This window comes from Spodoptera frugiperda, chromosome 3, assembly GCF_023101765.2.
Source record: "Spodoptera frugiperda isolate SF20-4 chromosome 3, AGI-APGP_CSIRO_Sfru_2.0, whole genome shotgun sequence".
Lineage (NCBI taxonomy): Eukaryota > Metazoa > Arthropoda > Insecta > Lepidoptera > Noctuidae > Spodoptera > Spodoptera frugiperda.
Genome location: NC_064214.1, coordinates 6,839,591 through 6,856,805, shown reverse-complemented (window position 1 = coordinate 6,856,805; position 17,215 = coordinate 6,839,591). Strand labels below are relative to the sequence as shown.

Here is a 17,215-nt window from a genome sequence, read left to right as displayed (position 1 = left end):
TCGAACACTATTCTATGCTTATACCATTAATCTCCGCAAGTATTTGACGGATTTGGTTGAAATTTGGTACAGATATAGTTTAGAAAGGACATAGGATAGTTTTTAGGGTTCCGTAGCCAAATGGCAAAAAACGGAACCCTTATAGATTCGTCATGTCTGTCTGTCCGTCCGTCCGTATGTCACAGCCATTTATTTCCGAAACTGTTAGACCTACATAGTTGAAACTTTGTAAGATGGTGTATTTCGGTAACCGCTATTAGAATTTTGAATAAAAATTAATAAATTTAACAATTAAAGGGGGCACTCCATACATGGAACTGATTCAAAAAAAAAATTTTTTTCAGCTTACATATCCGTGATGGGTATCTATGGATCGGTCTTTAAAAAATACATTAAGGTTCCTAAAATTACTTTTCGTCAAAATCAATCGTTTGAAAGTTAGACGCTTCCAAAGTGGAAAAAATTGTGTCCCCCCCCTCTAACTTTTAAAATAAGAGAGTGAGAAAACTGAAAAAAATATATGCTGTAGATTTCAATGGAAACTAACAACGAAAATTGGTTTGAACGAGATATCATAATTAGTTTTTAAGAAATAAAACATTTTCAAAAACCGCAAATATAACTTTGTCGTCCATACAAATACTATGTAAAACCAAGTTATTTTACAACTTTTATATTATGTCATCTACTTGCTGTTACGGAACCCTTCATGAGCGAGTCCGACTCGCACTTGGCCGGTTTTTATTTCATATAGTACGGAATTGAACAATGTCGGGCTGTTCCTATACTCCGTAGATAGATGGCGTTGATCGCGCAATGATGTCATTACAATTGTTCAGTTCATGTTATTGTTTTAATTCATTGGAAATTTGTTTTTACAAAATAGTAAAAAGCAATGAAAAATATAATATAATACAACTTTTAGTACAAAGAAAACGCTCTAACGGAGTATAGATAATTCTATGTCGATCGTTACACGACTTCGGTTCATGTTATTGTTTTAATTCATCGAAAAAAAGTAAATAAATAGTAAAAAGGTATGAAAAAAATAATATCAATATAATTAAACTTTTAGTACAAAGAAAATGCCATTTTGAAGAGTTCCCTGGAATATCTTCTACATCTCATTTTTGAAGAGATTCCGCGAGATCGGGAACTATGTGGTTAAAACCAAAAATTTGCCGGAAGTCACTATTCCACGCGAACGAAGTCGCGGGCAAAAGCTATATTGAATAATATTAAATTGGTGCCAGTATAATAATATGTAGGTAATGTAATCCTTAAAAACCTGCAACTTGTTGAGATTATTTTATACGAGGTTACCTAGATTACTACTATACAGATATAATAATGTATTTTTTACGGTCAATAAAATATTTTTACATTAAGAAAATGACTGAAATGTATAAAACATATATCGATAACATTGACGGTGCTCTACATCGTAGCCCCGTGTCGTAGCGCTACGCCGTAGTTCGTAGCGCAAACAATAAAACACTCGCCTACGCCGGATAAATATTAATCGTTTGACCTGAGATTTAACTGATGATGATTTTTTCCTCTCCCATTGTAATTTCGCTTAACGATTATTAAAACAATATGAGAGAGATGGAGCTGCCCCGGCACGCTGCTGCTGGTACACGAAGTACTATCTGTTTACATACTTCAAGTTGGACGGTACTTGGCATTTTCGATATCCAGGTTGAGTAACATTTGTCTTGTTTCAATAATTGAACAATATCATAAATTTACGACATTGACCAATCTCCTACTATATGTGTTGCAGCAGACCACCCCCTCAACCCTGTTCGCTACCTTAGGAGCGAGCAACTAGTATAGCCAAATAATAATTACAATCTATATGTTTTCCCGTTACGTCGTAATTATAATTTTAACCGTAAATTAATTTTATATTAATTGGTTGATACCATTGTGGTCTCATTACGTTACTTCCACCGTACATATTCAGTTTGCATGATGACGTGTATGTAAGTATCGCGGACACTTGTTTGTGTGTGTGTATTGTTATGCCTCACACAGATATACGAAAGGTCTTTGTTAAAAGTTGAACTATTCTAATTCTATACAGCGATTATGCGTCCAATAATAGTAGCGGTAGTAGTTGTGAAGTTGCGATCGCGTAGTTAATACACGCCAGTCGTGCTGGCGGGCGCGGGCCGCGCGGCGGCGGCGGAGCGGTGCCGGCCGCGGTACAAAGTAGACGTGAATGAGCGCGTAATCGCAACGATCAATCAGCTCGCAGAGTAAGACCGGAACACTGGCCTAACGCGCCGACGGCACGCGACGACCGAGCGCCGCCACCGCCTGCCGCGGCCCGCGGCCCGCGCGCCCGTCTGCACGCACTTTACCATGCTAACTCTGATTGTTTATTGAGCCCCGACGGACTGACCGACTTGTTCGGCGTCAGCGTACATAGCGCGCAAGCGTGGTACCACCGACTAGGAAATTATGAAATCCCATAATGTCACGTACACGTTATCGCTATCAATCAGCGTACACCTACATATACAAAACCCCTCCTTCGGGTGTACTGAATAATTTATACTTACTGAAACTTATAAGGCCCTATATCATAGTAAGGATTTGTCGACGTTCTCACGGAAATGGAAAAATTGGGACTTTCATGCGTGTTGATGCATCAACAAAAGTTAGTGGTATTCGTACGATATATGAAGAAAGAGTGAGTCTTACAATGAGTGCACAAAAATAATTTTAAGTCCATTGTAACTGACTAATTGGCAACTTCCATAGCGCTGTTATTGTATATCCCACCGTAGGTAGTGCGCTGGGTAGGCTGCTACAGTAACTACAGGTTGTCTTAGATAATTGTGGAAACAAAAGTGAACAGTTTTTGTGAATCGACTGGGAAGTGGAGCGGCCGGTTCCGGCGGGATTGCGAGCTTTGTTTCGCTCGCGAGGAGACCGGGCCCCGGGTCGAGCCGGGCCCTGGGCCCCGGACCCCGGACCCCGGACCGCTGGCATTGTTTCTAATTAATCACGAGCTCCGACCTACATTGTGTTTCTTTTTTATGATGTATGTGTATGAGTGCATGTGTATTATGTGGCCGGTTCTCTAAGACTGCGACCGTGCATAACAACTCTACTGGTAGTAGAGAACTGAAATTTAGCATGTATGTATGTTCGATGGAACATGTAGGGTAACACTAAGAGAGGATTTTTCGGAAAATGCCTCCTTCCTTCCCTCCTTCCTCCAAAGACGAGAATGCCGAAATTTTTACTAAACTTCTTATTATCAAACCACTGATTTAAACGACATTTGGTGGTCGTAACAACAGATATGGTCTAAATACCAGACCAGGGTTTTGAAATAGTTTTTATCCTAAAAATCCTACTGGATCGGGACTTTTCAAACAGCTGAATCAATTTGGGTGAAATTGATATTAAAATAGTTTCAGATAAGCATAGAACTATGAGCATAATAGCATTGACCCGAATATATCCTGAAAGGATCCGGGTATGTCCTAAAACTGCAACCAGACACCGAGGAATGGGCAGCAGCATTCCAAGAGATTTTATGGAAGTTATACTCAACTCACAATCCACTCAACCTGTTAGCTCAGGCGCAGATCCAAGAGCTAAGCTTACCCGATACTATACCGAGGACATCCCGGACATCAGCTTGTACGAGATTAGAATCTAACTTCTCAGCTATTTCTATACGCTGTTGGGGAGGGTCATCACGAATCGTCTCGCTCGTAGGTTCAGTTGGAAGCTCTACCCTCGAAATTGTTGAAGACCACGTGTACTAGAAGGAGGTCAGTCGGCGAATCCAACTTGGATGGTGGTGTTCGGGAAACTACGCAACATCTTCTCGTCCAACATACCTCAGTCTCGACGTCTATTGCCAATGTGTGTTATGGTCTATGGAACTAAATGTGGTCTCCCATTATGGGCCTTATAAGGAAGTTCACGGCCACTCAGTGCGCTATGGAAAGGGCTATGCTCGGGGTTTCTTTGCGAGACCGATTAAAAAATAAGGAGATCTGCAAACGAACAAAAGTCGCCGACATAGCCCAGCGGATTAGCAAGCTGTAGTGGCAGTGGGCCACAGGCACGCGCACCAAATAGCTCGGAGAACCGATAGTCGCTGGGGCAGAGAGGTTCTCAAATAGAATCCGTATACCTCCTGATTAAGGTCTCAGATAGCCGTTGGATGCAGGTCACATGCCAGTGAACTAGCTAGAAGTCATTGGGGAGACCTATGTTCAGCAGTAGACGTCTTGTGTCTAATAGGATGTTTATGAAAAGCATAGAATAGTTTTTATCCCGGAAATCTCCCGGGAACGCTCTTTTTGCTGCACATCAACGACCTGCTTAACCAGTTGTTGAAAGGTATGTGTCCGATGCGCGGACTAGCGGAACACAGATCCAGTCTCTAAGAGAATCCATGGTCGAACGGTTGAACTCGTCCTTGAAGGCGGTCTCCGATTGGGGTGACGCCAACTTGGTCAAGTTCAACGCTACCAAAACCCAATTTCCGCTGGCTCCTACTTTCCGAAATGTATCCGTTCCAATATCGGATCATCTAGAGCTTCTTGGCGTAACTCTATCGCCAACACTAAACTTCGGCTCTTATATAGAGTCGAAGGCGCATCTGGCTGGTAGGAAGTTGGGTATCCTCTCGAAGGTGAGACGGTACTTCACACCAGAACAACTGCTGAGCCTGTACCAAGCGCAGGTTCGGTCATGTATGGAGTACTGTTCTCATCTTTGGGATGGCTCGGCTAAATACCAGCTGGATGCGCTCAAACACATTGAAAGGCGTGCCAAGAAGCTCATCAATGATAATGCGCTTGTGGAGGCCCGGCTTCAAAGCCTTGAACACAGGTGCAAGGTCGCAAGCCTTTCCGTTTTTTACCGGATACATTTCGGAGAGTGTGCGGGGGAATTGCACAACTTGATTCCTCCTAGTCCTTTCCATCATCGAACCACAAGACAATCGGCGAGGCGTCACCGATTCATGGTGGATATCCCACCCACACGCACGAAGCGCTTCGCTTCAAGCTTCCTTGTGCGAACTGCTAGGGAGTGGAACTCCTTGCCGGAGTCTGTGTTTCCTGATGTGTATAACCTGGGTATCTTCAAAGCCCGAGTGAATAGGTTGCTTATGGGCAGACGTGCTCCACCGTAGGCCGCAATATCACTTACCATCAGGCGAGATAGCGGCCAAACGTCGGCCCATTTAACATAAAAAAAAGAACAGAACCAAGGCGTTAAAACCTATCTATATCTTAAACCACTGATATTAGCAATAGTAGTAACGTCACGCCTTTTATCCCCGAAGGGGTAGACAGAGGTGCTCATTACGATACGTAATGCCGCTATACCTATCACCATTTTGTGTTGTAAGTCCCATGTTATAGGGGGTGAGCCTAATGCCATATACTCCGTGCTACCACTGAGAATTTTACGAATAACCGAAAAAGCCCAGTAATACTTTGCCTGACCCGGGAATCGAACCCGAGAATCGAACCCCTTGTTTGGTAGTCGCACTTGCGACCACTTGACCAATGAGGCAGTCAGCTGAAATCAGCCCTAAAATAAATTCTTTGGAAATCCCCACCAAAGAGAGAAAAAAAAAGGGGGGGGATTCGATTTTTTTTACTTAACCACTTTCTATCTAACCACTGAACCCGCAGTAGACCTTGCACTGTTATTGTAAGGCCGATAGTCCATGTAAGTCGGGTTCGATTAGTAGAATCACCACAGAGCAGTAAGTAGCTCCCCTCGAGCTAGAGAGCGGCGCGCGGCGGTCTGCCAGAAAATAAAACATTCATCAAGTCCCGGTTCGTTAGTCACAAAGCGCTGCCATCAAAAAGCAATGAAATTATAAGAGCGACGAACAAATTGGAAAACTATTATGTGTCCGTCAGCCTCGTTATTTACTGAGCAATTTGCCGAATGGAATTAACTCGGACGCGAGCTGCACAGCCGCCCTCCAATTTACCGCTTTCCCCGTTGTCCCACTGTTGTCATTGACACAGAAAAGCGTCACTCATGAATATTCGCACGCGTCGCTCGCCCTTTTATCATGTTCATTGTAACATTGTATAAGATTAAATTATAAAAGGCTCGCTGGTGGTGGAATGAATCCGCGCCGGCGCGTGACACGAATCAAACGAAGCAAATTTTTCTTTCCTTCTTTCTTATTTTTTTTACCTTTACCTACCATCTAACAGAAATTATCCTAACAGGACCACGTCCTTTTACCAGTCATCGTGTATTCTATAAATTACGCAATATCGTGGGTTCGATTCCATCGCAAGCTCACCAAGGGAACAGGTCAAAATCATAGTGCAACAAATCACTAATACGTAAGGACGGCTATTGCTACCACAACTACTGCTGTGCCGTGTTACTATCGAGTAGGCAGGAGCAGAGATTACTGGCTCTACCGAGCCGGCGCGGCGCGCGGTGCGCCGGTGCTCCAGATAGCAAACGACCCTCGCGCACTGCGATCACTGAGTCCTTACAAATAAACTCCTCGTCACTCGTCATACGACTGCGAGATGTTGCTGACGTGGCTCCACCCCCCATCCCTTCAGTTCACAACCACCCCCTCCACCGCATTACTACATCGGCCACCACATTCAATAGCTTTAACTGAAAATATATAAAAGGAGCAGAATTGTCGGTACGCCAGCCTCCGCCACGCTTTTCATAAATTATCGTTTGAAATCTTAAATGATTCACGCGGTACGATGGCATTAAAATTAAGCCGCGCATTTGTGAAGGCGAGACGACTTTAAATCGATCAATACATAAACATTATGTCTGTCAAACAATTGCGTCGTCGGTGGTGGATCGCAACTGTGGCTGCCTACCGAGGTGTTCAAGGCTTGATTCCTGGATGGGTAAGAGACTCCTAAAAGGAGTCTTTAAGCTAATATAGGTGACATTAAAGACATTTCTTGTTTTCATTCACCAACCTTTAAATGACATCTAGCGGTACAAGTAAGGCGTTGCTTTAAATGCTCTCTCACGCTAAGTATGTAGGGTATAGTTAAGTTGTATAATCGAGGCTTACCTGTCGGACAGGTACGTGACGTACCCCGGTCACCAGGGCGAGTGGAACCGGCGAAAGATGTCGCGCGGTGTTCCACAGGGTTCGGTTTTGGCCCACGGACGGGGGCCGCGCTTAAGCGGCTCCTGCCCAACCTCGGGGGGCCAAATTCAGGGGTCCATGGCCCTCTACGGCGCCCCTGTGTGGGCGCCGAACCTGATGCGGCGGCCATTCGGGTGATCCGCGGATATCGAACGATCTCCAGTGAGGCGGGTAACCTCCTTGCTGGACTACCGCCATGGGATTTGGAGGCGAAGGTGCTCGCGCGCGTCTTCAGCTTGCGCGCCAACGCGCGTCGCCGGGGCGAAACTCTACTGCCACGCCAGATCAGTGCGTGGCGGGACGAGCTCCGGCGCGATCTCATGGCGGAATGGCAGCAACGACTGTCGCAACCGAGGGCTGGGCTCGCTGTCATTGCAGCGGTAAGTCCCCTCATAGAGGAGTGGCTTGAGAAGCGCCACGGCGTCCTCATCTACCGCCTGACGCAGGTGCTTACCGGACATGGGAGTTTCAGTAGGTTCCTGTTTCTGATTGGGCGGGAGGAAATGCCCGGGTGTCATCACTGTGAGGACCGCCCAGAGGATACGGTGGAGCATACGGTCGTGGAATGCCCTGCATGGGCTGAGCACCGCTGTGTCCTCAGGGATGTGGTCGACGACGGTGACCTCTCGCGTCCGGCATTGGTACAAGCTATGGTGCGGAGCGAGGGGGAATGGGATGCCGTCTCCCACTTCTGCGAAGCAGTCATGCTAGCAAAGGAGGAGGCGGGGCGCGTGAGAGAACAAACCTCCTCACGCCCCAGCCGTCGCGACACTCCGGGCGTCGGGGATCGCGAGATGATCTCCGGCCACCGTAAGTGCGGGCCTTTTGTGTTGTGGGTGCGTTTAAATATATACGAGTTCACACGCACATGACATCCATACCCGAAACAACAATTTGAGGATCACGCAAACAGTTGGTCCGTACGGGAATCAACTAAAAAAGTTACCCAGCCAACCGCGCCAACCGCGCCAACCGCGCCAACCGCGCCAACGACGCCAACCGTGCAGTCTTAAATTGTCATTAATATAATTGTGATAGTAAAACTTTGTAATAATATCTCGCAACAAATTTTCTTCTTGGAGCGAATGTATAGTTCACATCGCCGCGGGATATTCACATTCGAACTGGAAAAGAAATATTGTAAAGAGAATCCGTTTTAGAGCAGTTCAAAGTGAGCGGAGGTGCGGAGGTGCGGAGGGGCGGAGGGGCGGGGTAGCGCGGCGCGGTGCAAGCTGTGGATACTGGGTTACGTGCGCCGCACGCTCGAGCCGCGACAAACTTCAACAACATCATAGAAATAACATTTATTTGCGCCGCACTCGCCGTAATACAGCGCTCGTCATTCATTACTTCTGGATTCCTAGTCACCTTCCGATCAACTTTAATCCCGCTCAATAAGGCCAAACGAGCATTAAAAATCCTAATTATAGAGTTGAGTAATAATTTTGATATCCACAGCTGTTGGCGTTATCCCATACGCCACGGGTTGTTTACCCCATCGCTTGGAAGGCACCTTAGAATTTAAGTTAGTTTACCACCAAAAACTTGAAGAATACTGTTACTCACCTTACGGCGAGTCGTACATTACCGGGCCCCTATAATGTGGTAGTACAAAATGCTTTATATATATTTATAATATAAATATACTAGCAAACCCGGCGAACTCCGTTTCGCTACCAATGGTTTTCCCGTTTTCCTGCTTTTCTCTTGAAGTTTTCCCGAATATTCTTTGCTCTAAACCTCACGGAGCCCGATACCTTTCCAACGAATGTAAAACTGTAGACATCGGTTAGTGCGTTCTGGAGTTATAGCGTCAGGAAGGAAAACCCGACTTATTTTTATATAATAGATATAGGTATATGTATATAGTTCGATAGTAAGAAATATAAGGCGTGGCACAACAAGGAACGATATTTGTTATGTTATAATGTCGGCGCGCCGCGCTATGAATTTAATATCGCTCTCGAGCCAACCGAGTGATTTACGGCGATGTGGTGTGTTGCAAATTAAAGGGAACATTCTGTGTACAACGCAGTGGACTGAATGTGGCCACGGCATGCGATCATCCTGACACCCCCCCCCCCCTCCGGCATACACAATATGTATTCACTACGTACATACGCAGGCTGAGGCTGACGCGAAGCTTCGAAAAGCAGGAGTAGGAACGTCCAAGTCAGTAACAGTCTAACATTCTCGTCTCGCCCTAGGCGGCAGAAGTCATTGGATGATTACCTGCTCAAAAAAAGCCCTATGTAATATGATTGACCACACAAATCGGAGCTCAGTTTTGCGTAGTATTATGTATTAAATATGTGACGACATACATTTTCATAACTTCTTTATTTGTTAACCAATTTTAATGAAATAAACACTAAATGTCAAGTGAAACTCGTCACAATATGTAAACAAATCGGTTAAGCTGTGTCTGAGATTATCTAAGGGGGGAAATCATCTAATGGCTTCTATCGCCAGGGCGAGGCGAGCGAAGACCCCGTTCCTACTCCTGCCTTTCGAGCCGGCGTCCCGGTAAACCCGCTAGGTAGTCCGTAGCTCCGGAGCTGTTTCTGAGATTAAGCCGTTATTGCGTAGTCAAACATACAAACATAGATTACTGACAGATTCGAAGCAACACTTTGGAACGAGCGCCTAGCTTCACTGACGGACAGACTGACGGACAATTTAATTTGACGTTTCAAAAGTGCCTAATTTAGGATTAATTGAAATAAATTCTTTGACTTTGACTTTGATAGGTATTGTCGAAGTGGCATTTGTTTTTCTTCCAAATAAATAAGAAAACACTTATTAATAAGCTCAGAGTACTGGAGGCCACATTCTTCCGAGTACAGTGGCTGCTTAGCATTGGAAGAGCAATCCCAGCGTATTAGCCCGACCTGATAATACTCAGCTTATCCCCGCCATCACCAAGAGACCCGGTACAAGAGAGTACACCCTGTGGGTTACACAGGCACACTGAACTATTATATTGATTGCAAAATATAATTACTGACGTCGTCACTGCCAACAAACGTCAATGTGTCGGGACAGATTACGATTCTGATTGCAGCTTTAATTACACGTCGGACCCTCCTCTTCCTCCGCCTCCTCTCCCTCCCCACCGCGCCATCCCCTTGGACCCCGGTGGGCAGCACGCAGCCTCCCGGCACCCTGTGACCTCCTCCAGTACCGCAGCCTCTTTCCGGTTCTGTTATGCGACACTGCACCAGCTCGTCGTGTGTACACATTGTAGTCCATCGCGATTCGCGCCTCTATTATGTCTAAACTCTGCAGATGGTGCCAAACTCTTTGGTTTAGACACACGGCAGTGTGTCCGCCAAGTTCGAGCAAAAAAACCGACACCGGCCGTGGGTTATATTACACGAACCATTTCGGGCCAAGTTCGACCCACCTATATCTCAAAATCTATTTTAGCTACGCAGATGAAATTTCTAGTATCTGTCGAGATCTACTTACTTATCTAAAATACAAAATTTCATTAATGAACCTATTGTAGGTCTTGAGATATTGACGTCAGAAAATCGCTATTTTTACTATACACTCACTGACTGACTCACTCACTCACTCATCAAAAACCTAGACCACTTCCAATGGTCGTATTGACTTGAAATTTGGCATGGAGGGTAGGTCATTAGGTCAAGGTAAAGGAAAATTTCTGAAAATGGCCAAGTGTGAGTCGGTTTTAAAAATAATGAAGGTGTAAATTCAAACCCCTAAGGAACTAAAACAAAAAAATTATCTATATCTTCCAATGGTCGTACCGACCTAAAATGCGTTACGAAGGTTTGTATTTAGTCAAAGTAAAGTAAAATAAGAAAAAAAGAAAATAAACCTTATAATAAAAATAGGTAAAAAAACTTTTTAAGTTAAACGGTTTTATGTAAAACATACATTGCAATGTTTAAGATAAATGTACTAAAAACCAAAAAATAATAAAATAGATACAGTCGTGGGAATTATAAATATATGCATAGACTAGACTAAAATAAATCCGTGGGGCACGTCAATTGACTGACTGACGTCAATTGTCTACAATCGTTGATTAAAATGTTTGTTTTGTAATGTTACACTATAATTAGGCAGTTGTTCAACCGACAACGATGGACGTGTGATAAGTAGGGCTAGAATTTGGAAACAAGTTGGCAAGCTCGATTATAAGCGAGTTTTAGGGCTTCATAGTGTTGAGCGAGTAGTACTTTTATCGTATGTTTTGTCGATTAAAGACAAACTACGAGCAGTGAAACGATTCCTCGCCAGCCAGCAGTGTGAATGTCCAACAATAAACTAGTTGAAACATCTGTTTTATTTACATGGAGTGTATAACTATTGGAACATCCATGAGCAAGAAAATAGTAAGTAAGTAATTTCCTCACCGTCTGCCAACTGCCTAACGACGAATTAAACGATTCTTCTATCGCACATTAAGTCGATAATTTGTAGACAATTGACGTGCCCCACGGTTTTATTTTAGTCTAGTCTATGCATATGTTTATAATTCCCACGACTGTATCTATTTTATTATTTTTGGTTTTTAGTACATTTATCTTAAACATTGCAATGTATGTTTCACATAAAACCATTTAACTTAAAAAGTTTTTTTACCTATTTTTATTTTCTAGTTTTTAGTTTTTATTTCGCATTCTGTTTAATTCATTTAGTGCTTCATTATTGCAAGGTTTCTTGCCCGTTAGTTTATTGCAGTCCAACTCCTCTATACATAGTCCCTGCAAAGATCTTACTCTACTAAGAGCCACGTAGGCTTGACCTTCTTCAAACAGTTTCGCACCTAAGTATACGACTGCGTGATCCACAGTGCTGCCCTGCATTTTATGTATTGTAGAAGCCCGTGATAGTATTAAAGGCAACATTCTTCTCAAGATGCGCCTGAGTCTTGAGGGGAAAACGCTAACGACATATCATTTTTATCCACCCTAATGCCATACAGTTCTCGGCACGTTTTAACCTTTCACCTTAACTTGGGTGGTGCACCGCTAACGACGTATCATTTTTAGCCACCCTAACGCCACACAGTCCTCAACACGATACAAAATCTTGACTTGGGTGGTGGATTCAGGCTGGATTAATCAGATAAGTAGGTACCTAAATTACAGATTCAATTTCTAAATTTAAATCTTATTATTATACGCCATTTAGTGGCTTTTTTTTTGAGGGGGGAAAATCATCCAATGACTTCTCGCGCCTTGGGTAAGGCGAGAGGGAGTGTCAGACTCTTACTGAGTAAAAACCACCCCGTTCCTTCTCCTGCTTTTCGACCCGGAGCCCCGGTAAACCCGCTAGGTAGTCCGCAGCTCCGGATCAGGCATCAGCCCTGCTGGGCCCCATCTGTGGTGGTCTGATGGCTCTTTGAGGCGCGCGCGGAACGCGACGCGCCGCACGCACGGGTCTGGTTCTGTTCGGGCGGCGAGCTACCCTTGCTCGTCGTCCGCAGACCCGCACTTACGGCGGCCGGAGATCGTCACGCGATCCCCGACTGGACTTGGCGGTGCTCAGCCCACGCAGGGCACACCGCCACCGTATGTTCTACCGTGTCCTCCGGGCGGTCCTCACAGTGATGACACCCGGGCGTTTCCTCCCACCCAATAAGGAACAGGAACCTACCGAAACTCCCATGTCCGGTAAGCACCTGCGTCAGGCGGTAGGTGAGGTTTCTCTAGCCACTTCTCAAACAGGGGACTTACCGCTGCAATGACAGCGAGCCCAGATAAATATGCCCTAGAAGGACACTATTTAATATTCTAGTTCGGAATATGTGAATTTGTTGTCCTTTCGGTTTAAAGCAAGTACAAGTAACCTTGTTTGTGTGATCTCTAATTAATATAATCGTAAGACAGTGTTTAATATTATAAATAAATACCTACTGGTCAAAAAACATTGGGTTTATATTTATTTTATTACTTTCACCAATATGTGTCGTGAATTATTAATAATCACTACTAAAAGTAATAAATTTCGATCGATTATTCACATTTACCAAAACGTGTGATATTTATTAATAATATTGTAAAATTATTAATAATTTTCAATTTATCAGATTTACCGTAACATATACTTGAGGAGCAAGACCGAAAAAACTTTTTTTATATAATGATGTTTTACATCTTAAATTACATAAAGTGTTTAGGTATTGAGAGCGAATGGGTATTTTTTTGACATCAGCCATTTTTTTAAATAAATTAGGATTATTTTTGACAAAAATTGCGGTTTCTAAAATATACAAAGCTTGAGAGTTAAAATTTTTGATTTTTTAAAATATGGAACACAGCTGTCAGTTTTTTTATCCCATATAGCGCCCGTATACATCTCTTTTGTAATTTAAATACAAATTCTCTATTTGTTGACTGGCCCCAAAAAACAACGCCATACCTTAAAACCGAGGATACCAATCCATGATACGCCATTAGAAGCGTCTCAACGTTAACTTTTTTCGACAATTGAAACAGAAGATATGCTGACTTGCTCAATCGTTTACGAACTTCATCTAAGTGTGGTTTCCAAGTAAAATTTTCATCCATAGTAACACCTAAGAATTTTGTCATGTTGGCTTCTTCTATTTTCGAATTGTTGTACGTGATATTAATTGGAGTATTTTCCACTCGCTGATGGAAGTGCATTATTTTAGTTTTATTGAGGTTTATAATGAGATTATTATCATTTAGCCAGTTAATTATTTTAGAGAGGGTGTTATTTATGTCCATTTGGTAGGTATTTGGATTTTTGCATTTTATTATCACTGTGCTGTCATCAGCAAAAAGTACCATTTAATTTTCATATTCTGTTATTTTTGGTAAATCATTTATATAAATTAGAAACAGCAGGGGCCCCGAAACACTACCACGTTTGAGGCACACCATATTTAATTGGTCTTGATGTCGAGGTATATATTGTTTCTAGTTTAGTGACTGGACAAATTCTAGCGTTCTTCTCCATAGGAATCTACACTTTGGAATGAGCAAATAGCTTCACTAGAGGACTGACCGACAGACAGACGTTATTAATATTATTATACATATTTGCTTTGACGTACAAAAGTGCCTTCCTGGTCTATTTGAAATAAATGATTTTGACTTTTTTTTACTTTGCAGTGCTGTCGTGTGGCGAGGCGGGCGCCGGGCCGCGGCTCACCAAGCGCTACGTGGGCCTGTACACGGGGCCCTACTTCGACCCCTCCGCGCCCAACAACATCACCACGCAGCTCGGGACTCACGCCTACTTGCCCTGCAAGGTACATGCCACGCGTGTCTTTATATTCTGTACTAGTTACAACAACTTACTTATTTTAGTAGCCCTTGACTTGACCTAGTTTATTTCCTTTTCGTCGATTTTCAATCAAGGCCCTACCGTGGCATGAGACTAGTGAACTACTAACTAGTGAATGTGAATAAGGGAACAGTTTGCTGACAATACAACCGTGCAGGTGCGGCAGCTGAGCAACAAGTCGGTGTCGTGGATCAGACGGCGCGACGCGCACATCCTCACGGTGGACCGGTTCACTTTCATTGCCGACGAGCGCTTCCAGGCCTTCCTCGTGGAGGCTACCGACACCTGGACACTCCAGGTGCGTTGTTGCGCTCATACTCGCACATTCTCTACAATACCATTCTCGATCACAGGGCATCACTTTTGGCTACTGCAGTCTAGCTTTCAATGTCTACATTTTGTAATGAATAGTTAACGCTCTCAGGGAGCGGTGTGAGTGTGGCACTCAATGAATGTGTGCGTGTGCGCGTGTGTGCAGGTGAAGTACGTGCAGGCGCGGGACGCCGGGGTGTACGAGTGCCAGGTCGGCACCGAGCCCAAGATGAGCCACTTCGTGCAGCTTAATGTTGTAGGTAAGTCTCATCGCCAACATTATTCTCAACCAAACAAACCTCGTTTAAGTTGAACAACTTATAATTTTTAAACTGTGATTTCGGTAGTTTTTAAAATGTTTGCCTAAGTAGACAGATAGACAAATGTTTGCCTAAGTAGAGAGAGAGAGAGAGAGAGAGAGAGAGAGAGAGAGAGAGAGAGAGAGAGAGAGAGAATGTTATCAAAGAAAAACTGTACGTTATAAAAAAAGACTACTTAGATGATAGTCAGGCTTGGGAGAACTGCTTTAATGTCCACACAGGTCTTGTTGACATGTTTGTAACATATACCGTACTCTTTTTATTCAACCTATCTCAAACTGGAAAACACAATGCGACGCGGTTTCTCTCGGAATCTCTGAACAATTTCTACATGTAAAAGGTCCTCAACAGAGATAGCTCCTTGTATTATCAATGCTTTGTTACTTGCTTCCGCAGTGCCAAAGATTGAGATCGTGGGCGAGTCGGAGCTGTACGTGAAGGCGGGCACGACGGTGAGCCTGAAGTGTGTGATCACGCAGGCGCTGGAGGAGCCGGCGTACATCTTCTGGTACCACAACGACGAGCGCGTGCTCAACTACGACAAGAGCCTTGTCGAGATACGCATGGAGCGCGTCGCGCCCGACACCACGGTGAGGCTGCCCAGACTTCGGCGAACACTGGCCATAGCTCCCATACTCCCCCACACCCGGCCAGGCACTCTCACCGGCCATGCATGTGTTGCAGGTGGGCAACCTCATCATCTACAGTCCGCGGCGCGAGGACTCCGGGAACTACTCGTGTTCGCCCTCCAACCTCGACTCCGCGTCTGTCATGCTGCACGTGCTCAGCGGTCAGTACTCTCTACTTTATCGTACGACCAGCACATTTTGTTCAAGGGGCATGCTAACAATGCGTATATTTTTGGACATGATTTATTCAGAGTGTAGTACATCGGTACATGTGGGTGTTACAGGCGAGCAGCCGGCGGCCATGCAGCACGGGAACGGGGCGCGCGGCGCCTCCCCGCGGCGCGCGCTGCTGGCGGCCGCCGCGCTGCCCGCGCTGCCCGCGCTGCCCGCGCTGCCCGCGCTGCCCGCACTACTGCCCGCGCTGCCGCCCGCCGCGCCGCACGTCCGCCCGCAGCTCGTGCTGCACCGCCTGCTGCTGCTGCTGGCGCTGGCGCTGCTCTGCCCGTGAGTACTGCGCCCACTCGAGTCACTGCCCCCCCCCCTCCACTAGTGACTGTGTACTGACGGCGGCTGTCTATTGCAGGGTGCTATGTCACGACGAGGACGACGGCAAATAGCGCAGCGAAGTGTGAGCGCGCGCGGCCTCAGTGCGGACACAGTGTGTGTGTGTGTGTGTGTGAATGTGTGCGTGTGTCGGGCGAGCGCGCCCTCACGTCCAGCCACGCGCCGCATGCGATGCGGGGTGTTAACTTAATGTAAAAATTCTGATGTATTACTTAGATAAAGGAACGGTCAGTCGTACGCGTTGTGATATGAACGATGTGAGAACAGTAAATAATTAAATTACGAAATTATTCGTATCGGTATCTACCTATTAAAGTTTATATTATGGGAAACAAAACTATGTAAATAGGTCGACGAGGCGAGCGAAGCGGCGCCTTGCGGGCTGGCCGCTGCTCAGGCGTCTTTCACATTTGTAAAGTTGTACATAATTATTATAAATGATTACAATTAATTGTATCGATAGGAAATTACTAATCCGGCAGGCCGGCGGCGCCGTGCCCCAGTCCGACCCGGTGGGGCCGTGGGCTCGGCGCCGCCGGAGACTAGCTCGACTACTCATTACGACATCGAAACCGTTGCATCCACTGGCCAGCAACTCGTGGTACTTACTCATATTGTTTGCTGAACTGTACAAAGCTGCAAGGAATTGTAAGATAATCTGTGAATTGGTTGAATTGAAAACGATCAACTTTGTAATTGTTTGACCGACGTGGTCGGTGCGAACGGGGGCGCGGCGCAGGCGCAGCATGCAGTGGGAAGCGGGCCCCGCAACCGGCCGCATCGACCAATATATTATAATATTTTGTTCAGTTTGTTATTTGGATATCGTTGAACAGTGGTTCCGAGTTAAAAAGTTTGATTCGTTGACACTGTTACTGCCCACTTTGTAAATATATATCTTAAGTGATACAAAATAAAGATGAAATCGTTGAAACATTTGTAGTTGTATC

General features: G+C 44.9%; 1 protein-coding gene across 2 annotated transcripts in view; it reads left to right on the top strand.

The window, feature by feature from the left end:
- LOC118273985 (lachesin) overlaps nucleotides 1-17,203 on the top strand; it is a 43,930-nt gene extending 26,727 nt beyond the window's left edge. For both annotated transcript variants that reach the window (XM_035591289.2, XM_035591290.2), the window contains exons 3-9: nucleotides 14,266-14,405; nucleotides 14,598-14,738; nucleotides 14,919-15,012; nucleotides 15,469-15,662; nucleotides 15,757-15,862; nucleotides 15,986-16,205; nucleotides 16,285-17,203. In XM_035591289.2, the coding sequence (XP_035447182.2) occupies nucleotides 14,266-14,405; nucleotides 14,598-14,738; nucleotides 14,919-15,012; nucleotides 15,469-15,662; nucleotides 15,757-15,862; nucleotides 15,986-16,205; nucleotides 16,285-16,318 (929 nt within the window). In that variant the 3' untranslated portion in view covers nucleotides 16,319-17,203. The remainder of the gene's footprint in view (nucleotides 1-14,265; nucleotides 14,406-14,597; nucleotides 14,739-14,918; nucleotides 15,013-15,468; nucleotides 15,663-15,756; nucleotides 15,863-15,985; nucleotides 16,206-16,284) is intronic.
- Nucleotides 17,204-17,215: the final 12 nt, after the last annotated feature.